The sequence below is a fragment of the Tuber melanosporum genome, assembly GCF_000151645.1.
Source record: "Tuber melanosporum whole genome shotgun sequence assembly, scaffold_97, strain Mel28".
NCBI classification, from domain to species: Eukaryota; Fungi; Ascomycota; class Pezizomycetes; order Pezizales; family Tuberaceae; genus Tuber; species Tuber melanosporum.
This window is the reverse complement of record NW_003299147.1, coordinates 1554-20299: the sequence shown is the minus strand read 5'-3', so window position 1 is coordinate 20299 and position 18746 is coordinate 1554. Positions and strand designations below refer to the sequence as shown.

The 18746-nt window shown below is 43.4% G+C and overlaps 1 protein-coding gene; it reads left to right on the top strand.

The window, feature by feature from the left end:
• Positions 1–10288: 10288 nt before the first annotated feature.
• GSTUM_00012134001 (uncharacterized protein) lies at positions 10289–11193 on the top strand. XM_002842370.2 has 5 exons: positions 10289–10443; positions 10497–10632; positions 10687–10744; positions 10807–10839; positions 10896–11193. The coding sequence occupies exons 1-5, from the start codon at positions 10373–10375 to the stop codon at positions 11126–11128; spliced, it is 531 nt and encodes a 176-aa protein (XP_002842416.1). The 5' UTR covers positions 10289–10372; the 3' UTR covers positions 11129–11193.
• The last annotated feature ends 7553 nt before the right edge of the window (positions 11194–18746 follow it).

Here is an 18746-nt window from a genome sequence, read left to right as displayed (position 1 = left end):
TTTGCACTGTCCTGGCTAATAGAATAACCTCCTGATGAATTCTGTGGTTTTCACTGTCCCTCCGTGTCCTGCTGTTCAGATATCGTGGTGTTGTTGTATGATATCTGTTCTTATCTTTTCTTCTTCCAGATTTCATTGTTTTCCTTTGTGCTACATGTTTCCATCCTCGCAGTGGCATCAACCCAGAGCAATTCCTTTCATCTTCTTTTTTTCCTCCTTCAATGCTGTAACGATCCCTCCTTGGATGGTTAGTTTTTAGTGACTGGGAATGATATTTCTCTTTTCTTTCTTTTTTTTTCTTCGTCTTACGATAGCACTTGGCCTCTGCCTACGTTACCGATTGTATAAGACCACTGTCTTCTATCGGGAACGCCTATCGTAAGCTTTCTCTAACTCATCTTTGTGAAGAGCTTTCCTTGGCATAACGATAATGTTGCAATAAAGATAAAGATCGTAAATATGTTTTATATTCATTCAAGCAATAAGTAGGAAAAGTACCTAGAAAAAAGTGTGAAGAATCTATTCTCCTTGGCCACATTGGCCTCCATATATAGTATTCTTCCCGCCCGTAGTCATGTGACCTAAAGTGGTCACATTTGTGAAACCAAATCATAATCAACTAGTCATGTGACCAAAGTGATCACATGCTCAAAACCCATGACCTCATAGTGAGGTCATGTACAAAAACTCATAAACCAATCATAACGCAATAAATAAGTCAAATGACTCGACTGAGTCATATGCGTGAAACCCATGACCTCATAACGGGATCATGTGCGAAACATAAATCATGTGCGCAAGGCTTACCCGCAAGGCATACTCGCATGGCATACTAGCCAGGTACATGTCGCATGACTCATATTTGTGCCATGTGCCAAAGCATCACAAATCCCATACTTAACAAATCATATGACCTGAATGAGTCATATGTGTAAAATAATAACATACCTGTAACTCATAACCATGTGTCACATGAAAACCTCTTTCATGCCAAGCCACGTTCGTGACATGCCTCTCTTATTGCCTGAATTGTTTTGTCTCCTTCATTTGCCTTCTTGCTTTCCTTTTCTTCCATGATGTGAATTCCATAACCTCCATTGCCTCTAAGCAGGTTTTTGGTAATAGTGTTCGTATTTTTGGTTTGATCCTTTTATCTTCTTTTGTTTGTGGTTTGTCGCTTACAATTCTTGTGAGAGCGTCTGGCTTTCCACACTCTTTGCCTGGTCGTTATTCAATTTTGAAGTTGTATTTGCTAAGGTGTTCCATCGACCTTATTTGGCCATTGTTCAATTTCTTCATGGTCATGAACGGGACCAGGGTCTTGTGATCTGTTAGCACTCGGACTGGATGGTTGTTGTTCAGAATGTATCTCCTCTATTCCTTTAATGCTTGAACTATTGCTAATAGTTCTTTGTTTGCAACATCCTAGTTGCATTCTGCGGGAGTCATTGTTTTTGATCGATAAGACACTGGCCTCTACTTTCTGTCTTCTCATTGATGTGATAGTATGCCTGAACACACCTATTTCGAGGCATTTATTTCAATCATTGTCCTTCGGTTTGGGTCCAAGTATACCAGTATTGGCGCTAATTATTAAATGTGTTAGAATAGCATCACATGTTCTTTGTTCTGTTTCCCCTTATTCCCATTTCTTGTCTTTCTTGGTTAGGTTATAGAGTAGTTTCGCAAGCCTGCTAAACCCTTCTATGAACATCCGATAAAAGTTGCAGAATCCCACGAAGCATTGAATATCTGATTTGTTATTGGGTTTCACCCAATCCCATATTGCTGCTGTTTTTACGGGGTCGACTTTGACCCAGCTCTGGTTGATGATAAATCCGAAGTATTCGGTTTCTTCTTTATGGAATTCTCATTTCGTTGGTTTGATCTTAATTCCTGATTCTTGTATTGTGGCCATAATGCTGCTGACATCCTTCTGATATAGTTGCAACATTTTCCAAGTAGATGAGTACATTATCTAATTATACGATACAATATATATCTAGGTACTTATTGAGTACCTTGTTAATCCATTTTTGGAATGAAGCCGGTGCATTGGTTAGCCTGAAAGGCATAACCAAGTATTCGAACATCTTGTATCTTGAGGCGAATGTAGTTTTCCATTCGTCTCCTGCTTTAATGCATATATTGTGGTATGTGTCCTGGATGTCGAGTTTGGTGAACTATTTTGCTAACAATAGTCTATTCTGTACCTCTTCGATTAAGGGCAGTAGATATTGATCTTTCTTGGTAACCAAATCGAGGGCTCTGTAGTCTCCACAGAGTCTCATTTTTGTATCTTTCTTTTCAACGAATAGTATCGGAGATCCTCCTAATGTGAAGGAGTCTCTGATCCATGATCACTTTGGGTTTTGCTTGATGTACTTTCTAAGTTCTTTGAGCTGTAGTTCTCCTAGTGGGTATAACCTCTTGTAGGGAATCTCTTTTGTTTTTCCCATTTTCTCGTCTTTGTCCAGCTGAATTTCTTGGTCAATTCCTGGTCTTCGTGGTGGTAGCCCAGTAGCTTCTTCTTCTTGAAATAGGTTTGTGAATTGATGATATTCCTTTGGAATCAATTCTCTCCATCCTTTTTTGCTTTGGTATTTCTTGTCTTGGATTGCTAGTTCTGTGCTGATATTGATTGTTGCCAGAACCGCTTTCTCATCTTCGTATGTTCCTTCTAGTAGTCCGATAGCTATTCCTGTCGCTATTGTCACCTGCCCGTTGGCAGGTATCTTGGTTTCTTTGTTGGCATACAGGTCATGTCCTGCTGCCCTCTTGGTCCAGCTTTTGTATCCAGACTCTCTTGTCTCTTCTTATCTCAGTGACCTTTGCAAGCAAAGATTCTTCTTCTGCTTCTCCAATTGGTGTCGAGTAGACCACAGGTGAACCTTTAAGACGTCGTGTCGCAAATAGTTCACTGGTAAAGGTCATCTTGTTCTCATTTCAATCTATCGTCGGGTTATGTTTTCGTAACCATGGCATCCCTAGTACTATCTCATGGTTCTTGTAACCTGCTAGCTGTAAGGTTGCTGTTTCCCTATAGCTGTCAATATCCATAGATACTGTCACCATATAGGTTATAGGACCCATTGCGCTTTGCTTTCCATCTGCCTGGTAGACCTGTCTCCCTTTTTTCGCTTTCTTGGTATGGAGACCCTATTTGTCGCAGATTTCCATTTCCATGAAATCTTTGGTAGCCCGCGAGTCGAGCATTACATATATCTTTATTTCTTCATGCTTTTCATTGTGTATCCTTGTTTTGATCATCATATGATCTCCGTCTTCTTCTCCCCTTTGCGAATGTAGTACCGTGTAGTAGTTTGCTAACATGATGGGTTTTCCGGGTCCACATCTTGGATCTCCCAGACCACTATTTACTGGGGACCCTCATTGTTTTCTGCCGGTGAATCTTCTGCGATCATTTTGTGAATGTTGCTCGTCTTTTCAGCTTGGAAGCGGTTGTTTCCAGCAGCCCTACTTCCTTGGTATCCACTGTCTAGTCGGCTTCTACATTCTCGTATCTGATGTCCTACATTTTCGCACCTCAAGCAGAGTTTCTGATTCATTCTTCTAGTGTATGCTTCCTTTGACAGGTTCAGAGCAGGTCCTGCCTTTGATTTATCCAACTCTATTGGTTCTTCTGGTGGTAATACTCTGCTTTCACCTCGAGCTGCCTGTGGTTTGAAAGTTCCATCCACGTTTCTGGATGATTGGACCACCCTATGTGCTATGGTGTTTTCTGAATTGTTTTCAACCATGTTTAGTTTGCTTTCCTTATCAATCGCCCATCATGCAAATCGTGCAGCTGTTGTGTAGCGTGAGTCGGATTTCTTCCCCATACCTCTTGTAGTCTCTTGCTACAGTTTCTTAGGAGGATGAGGTAGAGGGTAACATTATTAAATTTTGCCTAATATTCCAATAGTCGGCATTTGTTCCAATATACCAAAAAGGTCCATTTTCCTTGTTGAAGTTTCTCCAGCTTTCATCTTGCTGTCTCCTTAGCGTTGGGATCCCCAAATTGTTCAAAGAGTGTCGCCTTGAATTGCTCGTATGTGATCCATTCTCTCTGTTTCCTTCCATCTTGGAAGGGCATGATTCGTTGTCACACGAGTCCTGTGAGTAGAGATTGCACATAGGGAATCTTGATCTTATCATAGTGTTCTCCATATCCCTTGATGGCAAAATACCCTTCACATTGCGCCAGAAATACTGGTAGTTTATTTTCAGCTCCTTCTTACATGTGCAGTTTTTTTACTTTCGGTTGCTGGATATTTCCTTGTCCTGTGTTTTGTGTTGCTGCTAAAAATGCCTAAAATTGATTTTCAATCATTCCAAGTATGCTAGTGCCTCGTGCCAGAGCGGCCGGCACTGGTGGCACAGGTACTCTTGATGTCGACATTCTCTCAGGTCATGAGGTTCCTGCAGGAGAGCTATCGACTAGTGATTCCTTCTCTGGTGTTACTGGGCTTGCTGCCTTTGAAGGCTCTGCTGAGACATGATTCAGGGCATCCCTAAATCCCCCTAGGTTAAGGTTTTGATGGTCGATATCGATATCTTTTTCCCTATCTAGGTTGAAGGATGCAGTCTTGTATCGTTTAGCATTGCACTAGGTGACTCTTTGTAATTTAACAATCCCTCTTTGGATAGTTAGTTCTTGGCGACGGTGAATGATACTTCTCTTCTTCTGATGTTTCTTTTCTTAGTCTTACGATACCAGTAGGCCTCTGTCTTCGGTCCCAATAGTGCAAGACCTCTGTCTTCTATTGGGAACGGTTATAGTAAGCTTTCTCTAACTCTTCTTAGTGAAGAGCTTTCTTAGTGTAACGATAATATTGCAATAAGGAGAAAGGTCGTAAAGGTGTTAAAGTAATAAGTCGGAAAAGTATTTCGAACAAAGCATGAAGAACCTATCTTCCTCAGCCGTATTGGCCTCCTTATATAGTGTTCTTCCTGCCTATAGTCATGGGACCCAAGGTGGTCACATGTGCAAAACCAAATCATAACAAACTAATCATGTGGCCAAAGTGGTCACATACTGAAAACCCATGACCTGAGATCAAGGTCATGTACAAAAACTCATAAACCAATCATAACGTAATAAACAAGTCATATGACGCAACTGAGTCACATGCATGAAACGAATAACCTCATAACGAGATCACGTGCAAAATATAAATCTTATACATAAGGCATACCTGCAAGGTATACTCGCAAGGTATACTGGCCAGGCATATGTCTTATCACTCATAATCAAGTATTGTGCAAAATATAACAAATCATAACATAATAAGTCATATGCGTGAAACAAGAACATACCTATGACTCATAATCATGAGTCACGTGAAAACCTTTTCCATGCCAAGCGAGCCACATTCATGATACCTGGTGTGGCTTTTCAATACTACTTGGGGTGATGTGAGATGATTAGCTGCCAGGCACTCACGTTGTCTGTGCATTCAGATGGTTAGTTTAATGTGTTCTCAAGGTGCTAATCACATTATCGCGAATGATACAATAGTTGACAGGTGGCCTGCTCTACCCGAGAGGAGGTGGGAACTGAGAACTAAAGAAGATTTCGATGGTATACTGAGAAATAAAGAATTAGTGGTTCAACCAAGTACATTGAAATACTGTCTGTCGAAGTCTGCCTTTTCTATCGTAAAAACAGGCGGGCTTTAAATACATAAATCTGTTCATGTCTGGCATGAACGAAACTAATCAAAGATATCAAGTGATACTCTTTGGTAAAAACAAATCAAGTATCAAAATGATACTTAAAACAATACATAAAACAAAATAAGTATTAAGCGATACTTAAAACAAACCAAGTATCAAAGAGATACTTAAAACAAAACATAAAACAAAACTAAGTATCAAACAATACTTAAAACAAACCAAGTATCAAAGCGATACTTAACACAAAATATAAGATAAAGCTAAGTATCTACTAATACTTAAAACAAATTAAAAACCAAAACTAATAACCGAGTACCTATACCAGTTACAGTTCGGCTGTCGATTGTGGTTGGCCGCTTTACCCCTTGCAAGTGGGGCCTAGCTTCTGTTTGTTTACTTCTCTTCGCTCGCTCTTCCCCTTCATGTCATGTCAGTTGGGTGCGCTGTAACCGGTACGGGTACTCGGTTATTGGTTTGATTTAAGTATCATTTGATACTTGGTTTTGTTTTATGTTTTGCTTTACGTATTGCTTTGATACTTGGTTTGTTTTAAGTATCGTTTGATACTTGGTTTTGTTTTATGTTTTGTTTTAAGTATCGCTTTGATACTTGGTTTTGTTTTATGTTTTGTTTTAAGTATTGCTTTGATACTTAGTTTGTTTTAAGTATCGTTTAATACTTGGTTTTGTTTTAGGTTTTGTTTTAAGTATTGCTCTGACACTTAATTAGTTTCACCAAAGTGTATCGATTGATACCTTTGATTAGTTTCATTCATGCTAGATATGAACAGATTTGTGTATTTAAAGACCGCCTGTTTCTATGATAGAAAAGGCAGACTTCGATAGACAATATTTCAATATACTTGATTGAACAGTTACTTCTTTGTTTCTCAGTACACCTCCGAAGCCTCCTTTAGTTCTCAGCTCTTACCTCCTCTCTGGAAGAGCAGGCCACCTGCCAACTATCGTATCTATTACCGATAACGTGATTAGCACCTTGCGAACATGTTATATACGCCTCTTTCCTGTCGTTCAGTTTGTGCCTCTTGTCGGACCTGTGGGACTAGCTTTGACTGGCTCTTCCTACTCTCTGCTGGCTTCGTTTAACTTCGGTATGACTGAGTTAGACAGTATCGCTGGTGCTGATGCCTTCGGGTATCGGTACTGCCTTCTTTATGGCTCCTGGTTGTAGCTGGTGGGCCCCTCCCTGCTACAGGATGCTGAGAGTTACAGCTCTGTTATTGTGGCCAAGACCAGTAGCTGCCTGATGGGGCTAGGTATGAGCTGTCCTGTGGCTGTCAGATGGTTGATCTCTCTGAGGGGCTGGGCAGTAGGATGGGCTCCGTGGTGTCTAGTGTGGGGCTTGGGGGGGGCTGATTGGGGGGGCAGAGGCACCTGCGAGCACTGGTTGGGCCTGCATTAGGTTGGGTGAGGTCTGGTTAAGTGTTTCCAGTCCAGCTTCCACTGTTGGGCGAAGCTCCTGAGTGCTGTAAAGCTCCCTGATGGACTAGCTGGTTGATGGCCACCTGTGTGGATAGTGGATTGCGACCACCTGGTTAGACTTATTTGGATCTTGCATGCTGGGCTTTGTGGGGATTGTTTGGTTTCTTTAGTTTAGTTACAGGTTTGGCAGGAAGAGGCATGGTACCACGGGTGGAAGATAGGCTCCACTGACCTTCTTGGTCTGTTACTACCTCTCTCTATTTCCTATGTTTGTGTTGTTTTGTTTGGGGGACAGGCAGCCAGTACAGGTCCTCCTCACCAGTACACTCTGCGGAGGCAACTGGCGAAGTGGGTTCACAGGGTCGATGGCCTAGTATGGGGGTGTGAGAGGTTGACATGTTGGTTGCCTCCTTCTTGCCATTGTGTCACCTATAGGTTTAGTTTGTGGTTGTTGGTTTTCTACTGTGGTGGAGGTTTTGCGGGACAGTTTTCAGACCGGGTAGTAGTGATTTTATGTTTGTTGGATGAGGAACGTGGTGGGGTTGGTCTTTTGCTCAGCTTTGGCTATGCTTAGCACTGGTTGACTTCAGACCAGAGGGGCTACGGACTTGGACCGGGGTGGGTACTGGGTTGTTTGATAGTATTGTAATTAGTTTCTGTACAGGCATGACTCAGGGATGGTAGGTGCGGAGCCGTAGACTTAGTTTGCTTGGTGTTAGTGGTATACCAGTTAGTGGTATCCCAGTGCTAGTGGAGGCTCATTGTATGCCAGTGTTAGCAGTACGAGTTTAAACAAAATTAGATTGAATTCTAAGTACTTTTCCTACTTATTAATTTAATTAATATAAAATGCCTTTATATTCTTTATCGTTATCATGACTTTTATTATTATCCTAAGAGAACTCTTAACGAAGAAGAGTTAGAGAAAACTTATAATATATGTTCCGGATAGAAGAACAAGGTCTTGTGCTATCAGTAATGTAGGACAAGGCCTACTACTATCATAGGAGGAAGAGAAGAAGGAGAAGAGAAGTATCGTTCCCTGTTATCAAGAACTAAATATCTGAAGAGGCGTCATTACACTGGCTTGGTTGGTGATTGCACAAAGAGAGATTTTGTACCACAATCAGCAATCCTGAAACTAATTATTTGAAAATCGAAATTGCCTAATACTTGTACTTGGGTAAGTTTCAGCATAAAGCCACTTTGTGTTTTGCCGAAACCAACTTTAGCAAACAACTTTTCCTTCTACTCACCATTCGCGAAAACACCTGTTGAGCTTTTGCTCCATATCTACCAACTTCCACCTCCTTCCACCTCCTACTAGCCTATGAGACATGGCTGTTGCTTCTAGGTATTTCCCCTCCCTCCCCTCCTTCTGCAATCTCCCCAGATTCCCTAGTGAAATCCTGAATCTTGTCGCCACCTCTTGCAATGTCGGCTCCCTCAACTTGCTCAGTCTTGTAGGTATTAAAGCTATATGAAGCCAAGAGAATACCCAAAGCTTATAGTTGATTGTATGAAACTTCTGAGGATTCACAATAGCATTTGGGGTTGCTCGTAGGCTAACTTTCAGGTTAAGTAGGTTTCACTTTGGTTTCCGCTTTTTTTGCCCTCCGACATCGAACTTGCCTGCAGGTAGTTCTGGAAGACTAACTGGAATCCTAGTGCGAGTGGTGCCTTTACTTCAGTTTCCTTGTGGTGCCATTTGGTGTATAAGTATTGCAAATATTGTTTATTATATTTCTCTCTCCTTAGAGTGTATGAGTAGCGTAGTATTCTCTTTGTTTATATTATTATTTATTTCTATTTCTAATGACTCTAAATTCTAAGTTTACAATTATTTATATACTTGTATTCTACTTACATTATTATTACTCTCAGAGATGAGATGAAGTTGAACCCCTCGGTCAAAGCGTATGTTTTGAACGAGTCATGGCTTTACAGTTGATGCATTGCCCCTTTTTTTTAGCAGCAGAGCTTAATTCAACCCTTTAGCACATTTTTCTTCTATTCGAGTTTTTACGGTACAGGAATGTATTCATGCCAAGGCATGTACAAAGACAGGAAATTCCATGGAGTAAAAACCTCATGGCTCATAGACAATACCCTATTACCTCAATCTCCCCTCCACACCGGTAATACCGGTAGGGTACAAGCAAGGTACTAAATTCACGGTAAGCTCGCTATACCGGCATATGATACTATCGTAATCTCGTGAAGTACACTTATCTCCACTATCTCCACTATCTCCGGCACTGACAATCTCCGTGACTAGGCCTTGTGCGGTATAGTCTCTGAGGATAAGCACAGCCTCGCATCACTTGCAAGATTTAGCATATCCCACGATACCGCATTAAGTAGCTGCTATTCCTTCCCAGGCTAGTGTTTTGTCAGAGCGGAGGTACGTAGTAGAATTCACGAGATTTCACGGTACTCAAGTATTCTCTAATACCGGTAATTCGTGATGGGCTACCGGTGAGGGGCAGTGAGAGATTAGGAGGGTTAGGTCCTGTATCTATGGGGTGTTCGCTCCATAGAATTTCTTGTCACAGAAGGGGGCGAGGCTTGGCGGGAAAATTTGTCCTCTTAAGCACTCCCAGCCTTCCTGCCTTAGTTTAGTAGAAGCCACCTGCAGAGAACAACGCAATAGACAACGATTCCACCCTTGCTCAATTGGGTCCACTCTTGTGTTCTTTTCTTGTCTCTTCTTTCCTTAGCACTACGACATACCAGCGAGTCCATTTCTTGTGACACTAGCCTACGGTTTAATAGGAGGTCACAATCACGATATTTCACGAGTCCAACTACGCCCTTACCCCACAATTCCTTGAGGTGTCGCACGAAAAAAATTTCACACCGGTAATGGCAAGGGTAAATTGAACTTAGTTGTCTTCGCCTCATGGGGTTGTCTTGGCTTCTTGTCAATGATTTTCCCAAATTTCGTTAGCTGACGGTGCTGCGCTGCGGGAGAGGTGACGTGACCAGGAGGCAATTTATAAGCAAGATATTGGGAACTGTGAGCGATTGGTCAGTAAGCGATAGTCTAATGTTGGCGAGGTTTTGCTGCACAAAGTTGGGAAGGCTTGGGCCATTGAATTAGTAATAGCGACAGCTTAAGTCAAGGCGGTCTTATGATAGAAAAACCTCCCTAGTGGGTTGCAGATCCAACAGCTTAAGAACCAACTCCCCCCGCTGCTTGGAATCACTAGCAAACGTTGATTTCCCCTCCCCAGCACAACAAAACCACCATGGCCGACCCATCCTTCTACACTTACCCCTCCCCACTCGCTGGTTACAAGAACGAGCCTCCTCTTCCAACGTACCATGCCCCCCCCCTCCAACCTGATCAAGTAATAACAATGGAAATCACAGAACTCTCAATGTGAACAATAGATCCCTTTACAATCCTGAGACGGGAAACCTTAGCGCTGCATATGAGCAGTTTCCGGAGCCAATCGATAATGGACAGAATCCCGGGGGTTTTGATGTCCACGTTTACTTTTATCAGGTTCGTCATTTGCATGTGGAAAGGGGTGGTGGAGGCTCACGCGAACCTGGATAGAACAATCCCGAGCAGGTACAATTCGCAAAGGAATTATGGGAACGGGTTCGGCGGGAATGTGTGTTCTCCTATATCCCGATTCTTGCACCTTGCTGACTCAACGTTGCCGGCATATCACAGTTCCCGAACTCCGCATTTATAAAATTTTCGACAGTAAACACTCCCACCGAATCTCGCCAGCACCTTGTGCTAATGCAATTCCTCTCCAGAGCCAATCGGTCCCCATACCCTTGCGATGTTCGAGGTAAACATTCTAACTCCCACCCAATTCGGAGCATTCATACCCTGGCTTGTCGTAAACCGTGGTCCACTCAGCGTCCTCCTTCACCCAAACACCGACGATCCACTCAGAGACCACACCCAACGGGCCACCTGGCTGGGGAGGGAAGTCCCGGTCGATACCGGCCTTTTGAGAGGGTTTTTGAAGAAAGCGGGGATATGATGTGGATTCATTCAATAGGGGATGTGGGGTGTATTAGAAGAGATATGCAGCATTTAGGTTGTTTAGTTGATGTGATATACCAAGAGTGATTATATGCAGTGTTATCCTTGCCTCGTTTCATACGATTCAGCAAGAGCTAGTTTATGAAAAGGAATTGACACCAGAAAAGATAGACCCAATTTGAGCCCACGAAACCAGCATGATTGATGGTGCAGGAAGTTGTCCTGCTTTGCCGGCCCAAAACAAATAATATTTTTATGCAAGATAACGTAGAGAGCTCGAAATCTATCATTTCTACGTTTTTCCACCGGTCTGAAATCCAAGCAATTAAGGAAAAATAAGGGAAAGACCTGAGGTTACAGAGAGAGGAGTAATACATTCAATACCCACTGCTATTCACCATTCTAGTGATATACAATTCCATAATTCCCATTCTTTTTTATCACCTTGAACTTCCAACCCTTGCCTAACTCCACTACCCACCTTGCATTTTCTCCGGCCTCTTGGACTTCACTCTTGATCCTTTCCCTTTCTCATAAAATCTTGCTCTACCAGTAGAGTCTTCTTTCTTTCACCCACTCGTTGATCCTGTCGATGGCGCAGGTTCTTTGCCAACTCTTCCTGAGTCTCACTAAAATCCGATAGAGTTCACTTTCTTGTGACTTATCCCATTTCCTTGACGACCAGTAAGGATTTGCAATAATTGTCGCCCTCTCGTTTATTATTCTGACAATCTTTTTATTGAAGGCTCTAGATCGACGTTGGTCGATTGAGATAGATCATGGAGGTTTCGGGAGTCTGACGGAGAGTTCAGAAGTTCAATGGATTGGTGTGGAGGTTGAGAGATTGACAGGATATTCTCCGGACATTTTCTTTCCTTTGTTATTACGGGAGTGTATGGAGGAAAGGGTAGCATGCTTGGAGAGATACGGGGGTGTGGTGATTCATGGAATGATGAGGATACATTGTTTATGTTTTACTTATACACCTGTCTTTACCGTTAGTTTAGAAAAGAAATAGCGAAGTTGTTTTTTCCTTACCTTACGCTCTTGTGCACGTCCTACCACAGCCCCCACATAGTCCTTTAGTTTCTCTCTATCGCTGTGCAATTCAGTCATTGACTGATATACTCCTCCACAAGACTTTTCAGATTCTGGTACTTTTTGTAAGCAGAAGAACCTAGGAAAATAGTGAGGTACATACTCAGCTATTGTTCTGCACTCTCATGCAGGATTCCGTACAAGTTCTGGAATGCTAAAGTGTTTGTAATATCTCCACGTCGAAACAAAACAATAAGGAGAATCAGGGGGGTAGGAATAAAAATTAATTAATTTTAATTTTCAAAGAAAATTATTCCTAAAGTGATGGCCCCGATCAGATCATGATCGAGTTTTTCTCGCCAGATCATGCTCGATCACCCTCGATCATAAGGGTCACACGATCAGATCAGGCTCGAGCAGGACCCTCGTGATCTGCTCGACTTGCTCGTGTCAGAAATAGAGATCGTATTTTGTATTCTCGTTGTTCTATTGAAGAGGAAGCAAATCAAGTGTGTAGAACAGAAGAAGGGAGAGTTAGGATGAAATGTGTTAAGGGGAGACGGTGACGCGGCAATTAGCTAACTAGTGTACATGCAACCATGGTTTCCAACAGCTCGATCAGGGGTACTGCTCCATCATGCTCGATCATGATTGGTCATGATCGATCACTCTATCTATATATATATCATATATACCTATATCCATCTTGGTAATCATGTGATATCACCAATTTATATAAACACTCTCTACGCCGCACACTCGATAACATATCCTCGACAACACACTCTACTATTGATTCTTTAAAACGCTTTACCTCCCACTTCTCTCGCCTAAAATGTCTTTGCTCTCATAGTCTCCTACGACATGCCGGGGGTCATAGTTGGTGCCCGTACGCTTCAAAATATCCCACAACACCTACACTTCTTGCCGGTTTCCGAACGCGTCGTGGAAGGCTATCACCTCCGGAGTGCGACCATAAAAATCCTGTCGGTTAACTAAAGGCAAACAGCGGACCCGCAATATAGAAGTGACCAGAACCGAGTCCATCATACTCACACAGGAAGCGGGGTGTCCTCAGGCACCTAGTCGGTTCTTCGGTATAAAGGAATAAAAAATATATGGACCGTTGTGGTGATTGTCGAAACCAACTCAAGTTTTAAATTGGTTGAGAGTAAGGATTTTCCGCGTGCTATTAGCATACTGTGATAGTGAAGAAAGGTTGACCGTGGCCGGCTAGACTCGAGCATAATAGACTATACTCGATCAGTGGGCATGCTCGATCAGGGTCTACCAATTTAATCCATCATTCGATCATGAGGTAGCCCCGATCAGATCATGCTCGAGCAGAACCCCTATCATCTGCTCGATCATGATCTAGCCCATCACTAGCATAAAAAAGCGTCGCCGTTTGTCGATAGCAGTTTCTTGAAAAGGCTGCATTTTTGCTACCCATTCTTGGGTCTCAACTTGCTTCATTTCAAGTTCTGCATGTCTCGGTTCCCCCTCCTTCGCCATCTTTTCTGCCTCCTTCGCCTTCTCTTCCGCCTTCATTCTCAGTTCTCCCTCCTTGACTTTCTCTTCCGCCCCCTTTGCTTTCTCTTCCACCTTCTTCATTCTCCATTCTCCCTCCTTCACCTTCTCTTCCGCCTTCTTTGCTCTCTCCATAGACTCCTTTACCACCTCTTTTATGCCAACCAACTCCCTTCTCATCTTATGGATAGACTGTATCATTGTAGTCCCCCTTGTGTTAACATACATGTATTGTGGGCTCAATGGACTACCGAAAGGTCTTTTGTGAATATTTTTTGCTGCAGTAGCAATTGCTCGTACTGCCAACATTTTCTCTCGCTAGGGATCATCATGTGTTTTGACTTCACAACTGACGAAAGCCTCAAGTTGATCAAAGGCAAGTGGTTGAGGATTGTGGGGTGCCGGCGGGGGTGATCCCGGTGTTTGTAGGTGGTGGAGTGGAATTTTAAAGTAAAACTTGGACCGGAAAACCAATACTTGAGTGGTAAAGGTAGTGGGGAAATGAAACCCTATTCTGGTTAGCTTTAGCCTAGTTTCAGATAGGTGTGCTGGTAAGTACGGAAAGGTTTGCAGATGGCTCTCATTCTGTTAAAATTTGATGAGAAAACACAAGGGAGATGCTTTCTGTTTAGGGGGACGGTAACGATTATTATTATTTAGGAGGTAAAAGAGGAGAGGAGGCAGGTACGGATGAAAAAAGTCTGAAAGGAAATAGAGGCTTTAACAGAAAACAGGAAAATGGTTGCTTGGGCAATAGGAGAAAAACGAGCAGGTTGTCTGATAGGCATGTGAACGTCAGCTTCTAATACCAGTATGAAATTTTTCTTCCTATGTATGATACTGATCTCTTCGCTTATATGATACTTTTACTTCTATTTAATACTCATTTTTGTAAAAAATAAACACTACTTTTTCTCTCTCATCTTAGTGAAAACCTACAATTTCATCACTACCATTTCCAACAGCTGTTTCTCCACCAAGCCATGAAACAGGATCAATGACAATTATCGATTACACTTTTCAAGAGGTAAATAAAAAATTCTAAAAAATTCGGAAGCCCTATATATACATGCCCACCTACTGGTAGCCTATGTTCAGGTTATAAAAATAGGATTATATTGCTAGTACAAAACTGGGATTGCACACCACCCCCCACTGCTCGTCACCTCTTACTCTGTTTTCACCATTTTTATATCCTGCTCATGTCCCGCTGTTTCTTCCCTTCCACCCTCTATGCATGCAAACAATCTCTTTGTGCATCTCCATATCCTCCTTCTCTCTCATCACCTTCTCCTGCAGCTTAATGTGTCAGAATTACCCCTATATTACCCCTGTTTCAATATGAAGTAGTGGTAAAAATACTAGGCCCGGAAGTGATCAATAGTGTGAGAAGCCGGACAATGGCGGCCAAATAATTGGGGTGATCTCCAGGAAACCAATAGCCCTGTTAGTGGCCTCACTCCCAATGTTGGGGCCTTGGCGGCCAGACCAGGATCATTGGAAATGCAGACAGGCGACAGACAAAGCGAACGAGATCAAGCCCTTCACAGTCTTGTTGTTTACCTCACTACAGAATTCTTAGGGGCTGTCAGCCAAGGTCATGGTGATCAGAGACATACAGGACGAACACGATCAATTGCTAAGTACCGTGGTCAAGTATGTTCAAAACCATGGGGATTGCTCAGCATGCTCGCCGTACAGCTTGTTCCTCCACAGTTTATTCCTCCACCCTCCGATTCTTTGTTTGCGATCTGTTCATTGTTCGGTGGTTCATTAGTTTCCTCTTTTACATATAGCGATGGCTTTTAGACAGGCGAGACCACAACCAAAACGCGACTATGATGAACACCACTGAATGTACAATGACTGAATGATAATATGGTATAGGGCCTACAATAATCAAGCGACAAAACGGCTATGACAAAGCCGCTACAGCGAGAACGACGAAACAAGAGGTATGGCAAACCGCTCCTTAAACTGTAAGATGGCGATGCTTAGTCAAGCTATGGAAACTCTGCTCCCGAACACGCAACTGGAGGTAAGTAGAAAAGATTGCAACAAGGCACTCGCTCTCCCTCTTAGCACAACTATTTAAACTAATTAAAACAGCGAACACAGCAGTATAAATCAACTATGATAAAGAGGTCCGTCCTATCCTTCCATACCCCACCACACATATCTCCTCTCATTTCCGCAAGTCTACCTATTCTCCGCTGATTCTGTGAGGGAGACCTGGAGCAGAGGTTATGGGGTGGGGGAGATGGGGTGGGTATTGATATGGACATGTATCTATGGGGCTGACCCTGTGGCGTGGGATGCTGGTTGGGTTGGAGCTTGGGCCGGAGATTATGGGGTTCTTTATGAGGCTGAGGTTAGCGGTAGAGATTGGGTGACGTTCGAGACAGGATATTGGAATTGGGTGGAGGATTCTCTAGCAATGGGTACAATGGATTGGGAGTATTCTCTGTCCTGAAAGATTTCTTATTACTCGATAGGTTGGCATGGATAGGCTACTCATATGTACCGAACATTATATGACCACTCTTGTATTAATGCGGAACCTAGATCCCTAATACCCTACGTCCCATCGAGCACAGGAATGCGAATACATAATATGTTATCTTGTGAATTCCATCATTCTCCATCACCGTAGATCACTCGTTTAGAGGGTTTGACAAAGACATCAGGTAGTGCGTAGGGGGATAGGGCGCGGAGAGATCCAGGACCAGCGTGGTGAGACAAGAGAGGGGTGTTGTTAGTCTGCTAACCTTATATCTGGTAAGGTAGGTGTGCCCTCGTGATATGGGGCGATATGTCGCGATCAAACACCATTCCCACCTACCTGCTCACCGACTGAGGTGGTTAATATTGCGTATAACTAGCAATAAGGCCAGGGAGCCGTTGAAACTCATGCCCAGGTGTCACTAACATGAAAGCTTATGTGACACCAACAGAGGGTTAGCACAGTACTAATAAAGAGTGTATGGCCAATACAGCAGGGTCATAATGCTGGTGGGTGTGAATAACACTCATGTGTGGTGTGTGGCTTACCTTAAAGACGGTGATCCTGTCATTACCATGTGGTGTTCTTGACACCCATGCGAGGTGTGTGGCCTACACCTCTAGGCAGTACCCACCCCCGCCCCGAGGAGCAACCTAACCCCCGCTTCCATTGCAACATTCTTCACTGGTCACGCCCCAACAGACTCAACCTACAGTAACACCCCAGCCCTCCGCCCCATGATCGGCGGTATCCTCAGCGGGACGGCATTACTCGTAACTGCAACAATAACATACATGGGCGTTACAGCTGAACGGCGGTGGGGGTGGCGGGGGCCCAGATCTCAACACCAGATCCCAGAGTGGAAACCAGGAGAGGAGAGCCAGGTAGAAGAGAGGCGCTTTGTGGATATTCTGAAATGGAAACTAGGAGTGGTGGCATGAGGGGGTGGATATGGCGGTGGATACAGGTGTAACCGGTACGGGTACTTGGTTATTGGTTTTGTTTTATGTTTTGTTTTAAGTATCGCCTTGATACTTGGTTTGTTTTAAGTATTGCTTTGATACTTGGTTTGTTTTAAGTATTGCTTTGATACTTGGTTTGTTTTAAGTATCGTTTGATACTTGGTTTTGTTTTATGTTTTGTTTTAAGTATCGCTTTGGTACTTAAAGAGTTTTACCAAAGTGTATCGATTGATACCTTTGATTAGTTTCGTTCATGCTAGACATGAACAGATTTGTGTATTTAAAGACCGCCTGTTTCTACGATAGAAAAGGCAGACATTGACAGACAGTATTTCAATATACTTGGTTGAACAGTTACTTCTTTGTTCCTCAGTACGCCCTCGAAGCCTCCTTTAGTTCTCAGCTCTCGCCTCCTCTCTGGAAGAGCAGGCCACCTGCGAACTATCGTATCCATTATCAATAACGTGATTAGCACCTTGCGAACACGTTACAACAGGTCTATGGGGGTGGTCAATATATTCTATTAGATTATTCCTGTTCCTACCTTAGAGCATTCAGTTAGGTTGACACTTAACTGTGTTCGACAAATATCGTTTGTTGGTCAGGCTATTATCCTTTACCAATTCAATATATTCAATATCGGCAGAACACCTGGGCCCTTAACATGTCCTATAGATGTACAGCAAAGCAATACACGAGGGCTATAGGTTCCATCGCCTACTAGCATCCAATATCGCCCGTCCAGTCCGGGAACCCGCAAGGGATCCCTTGATACTTATTTCCCTTAGAGGTTTTATGAGCTCACTATCCCATTGCATTGACCCCCGGTGGTATCCCGGGGGTCCCTCACCCAATTCATTAACGACCTCTGTTCTACATGTGACATCCAATCAGCCTCTCCAGCCCTCCGCTAGGCTGGACAGATATTAGTATCTTATTTCGAAGGGGGCACGGCTCTTAGATAGTGCGCAACTGAAGGCGGGGGGTCCAGGTAATGCTAGGTTTTCCCGGTAAAGGCGCCACCCGCTCGTCCGGAGAATTACTTCGTATGCAGGGCCCAATGTACATATCACCACTGTGCGTGGGGAGGCGATACAAATGGGGTCTAGTGGCATGGGGGGCTGCGCGTTAGTTTAATGGACGTTATGCTCAGGTACATAGTGTAGAGCTAGTGTGTAGGTTGTTGGGCTTCCTCCTGAGTAAGCTCTGCCGATCTCATCCCTTCTGTCTTGGAAGTCGGATGAGCCGAGCGAGCGAAGCGAGCGAGGCGATTCTCTAGCCGGGCGGACAGCTGTGCTGGTGGGAAGAGGACGTGAGAGTTGTGGAATCGTGAGAAACAAAGTGTCGACAATAATCAAAAGAGATTGATCGCTGGTGGGTGTGATGCGAAAAATTCTTTCCTCGCCGCACGTAAGTGGGTGTGAGGGAATTTTTATGCGTCGGCGACCTCGTATTCCATGCGAGGTGTCGCATATCATTATCGATATGCATGCCGTCATGCATGCATCCTGCAAGTAAGCCGGAACCGGAAGGCTTGCCCAACTAGGTAATCATCTTTCCGCATATGCGCGTACTAAAATTAT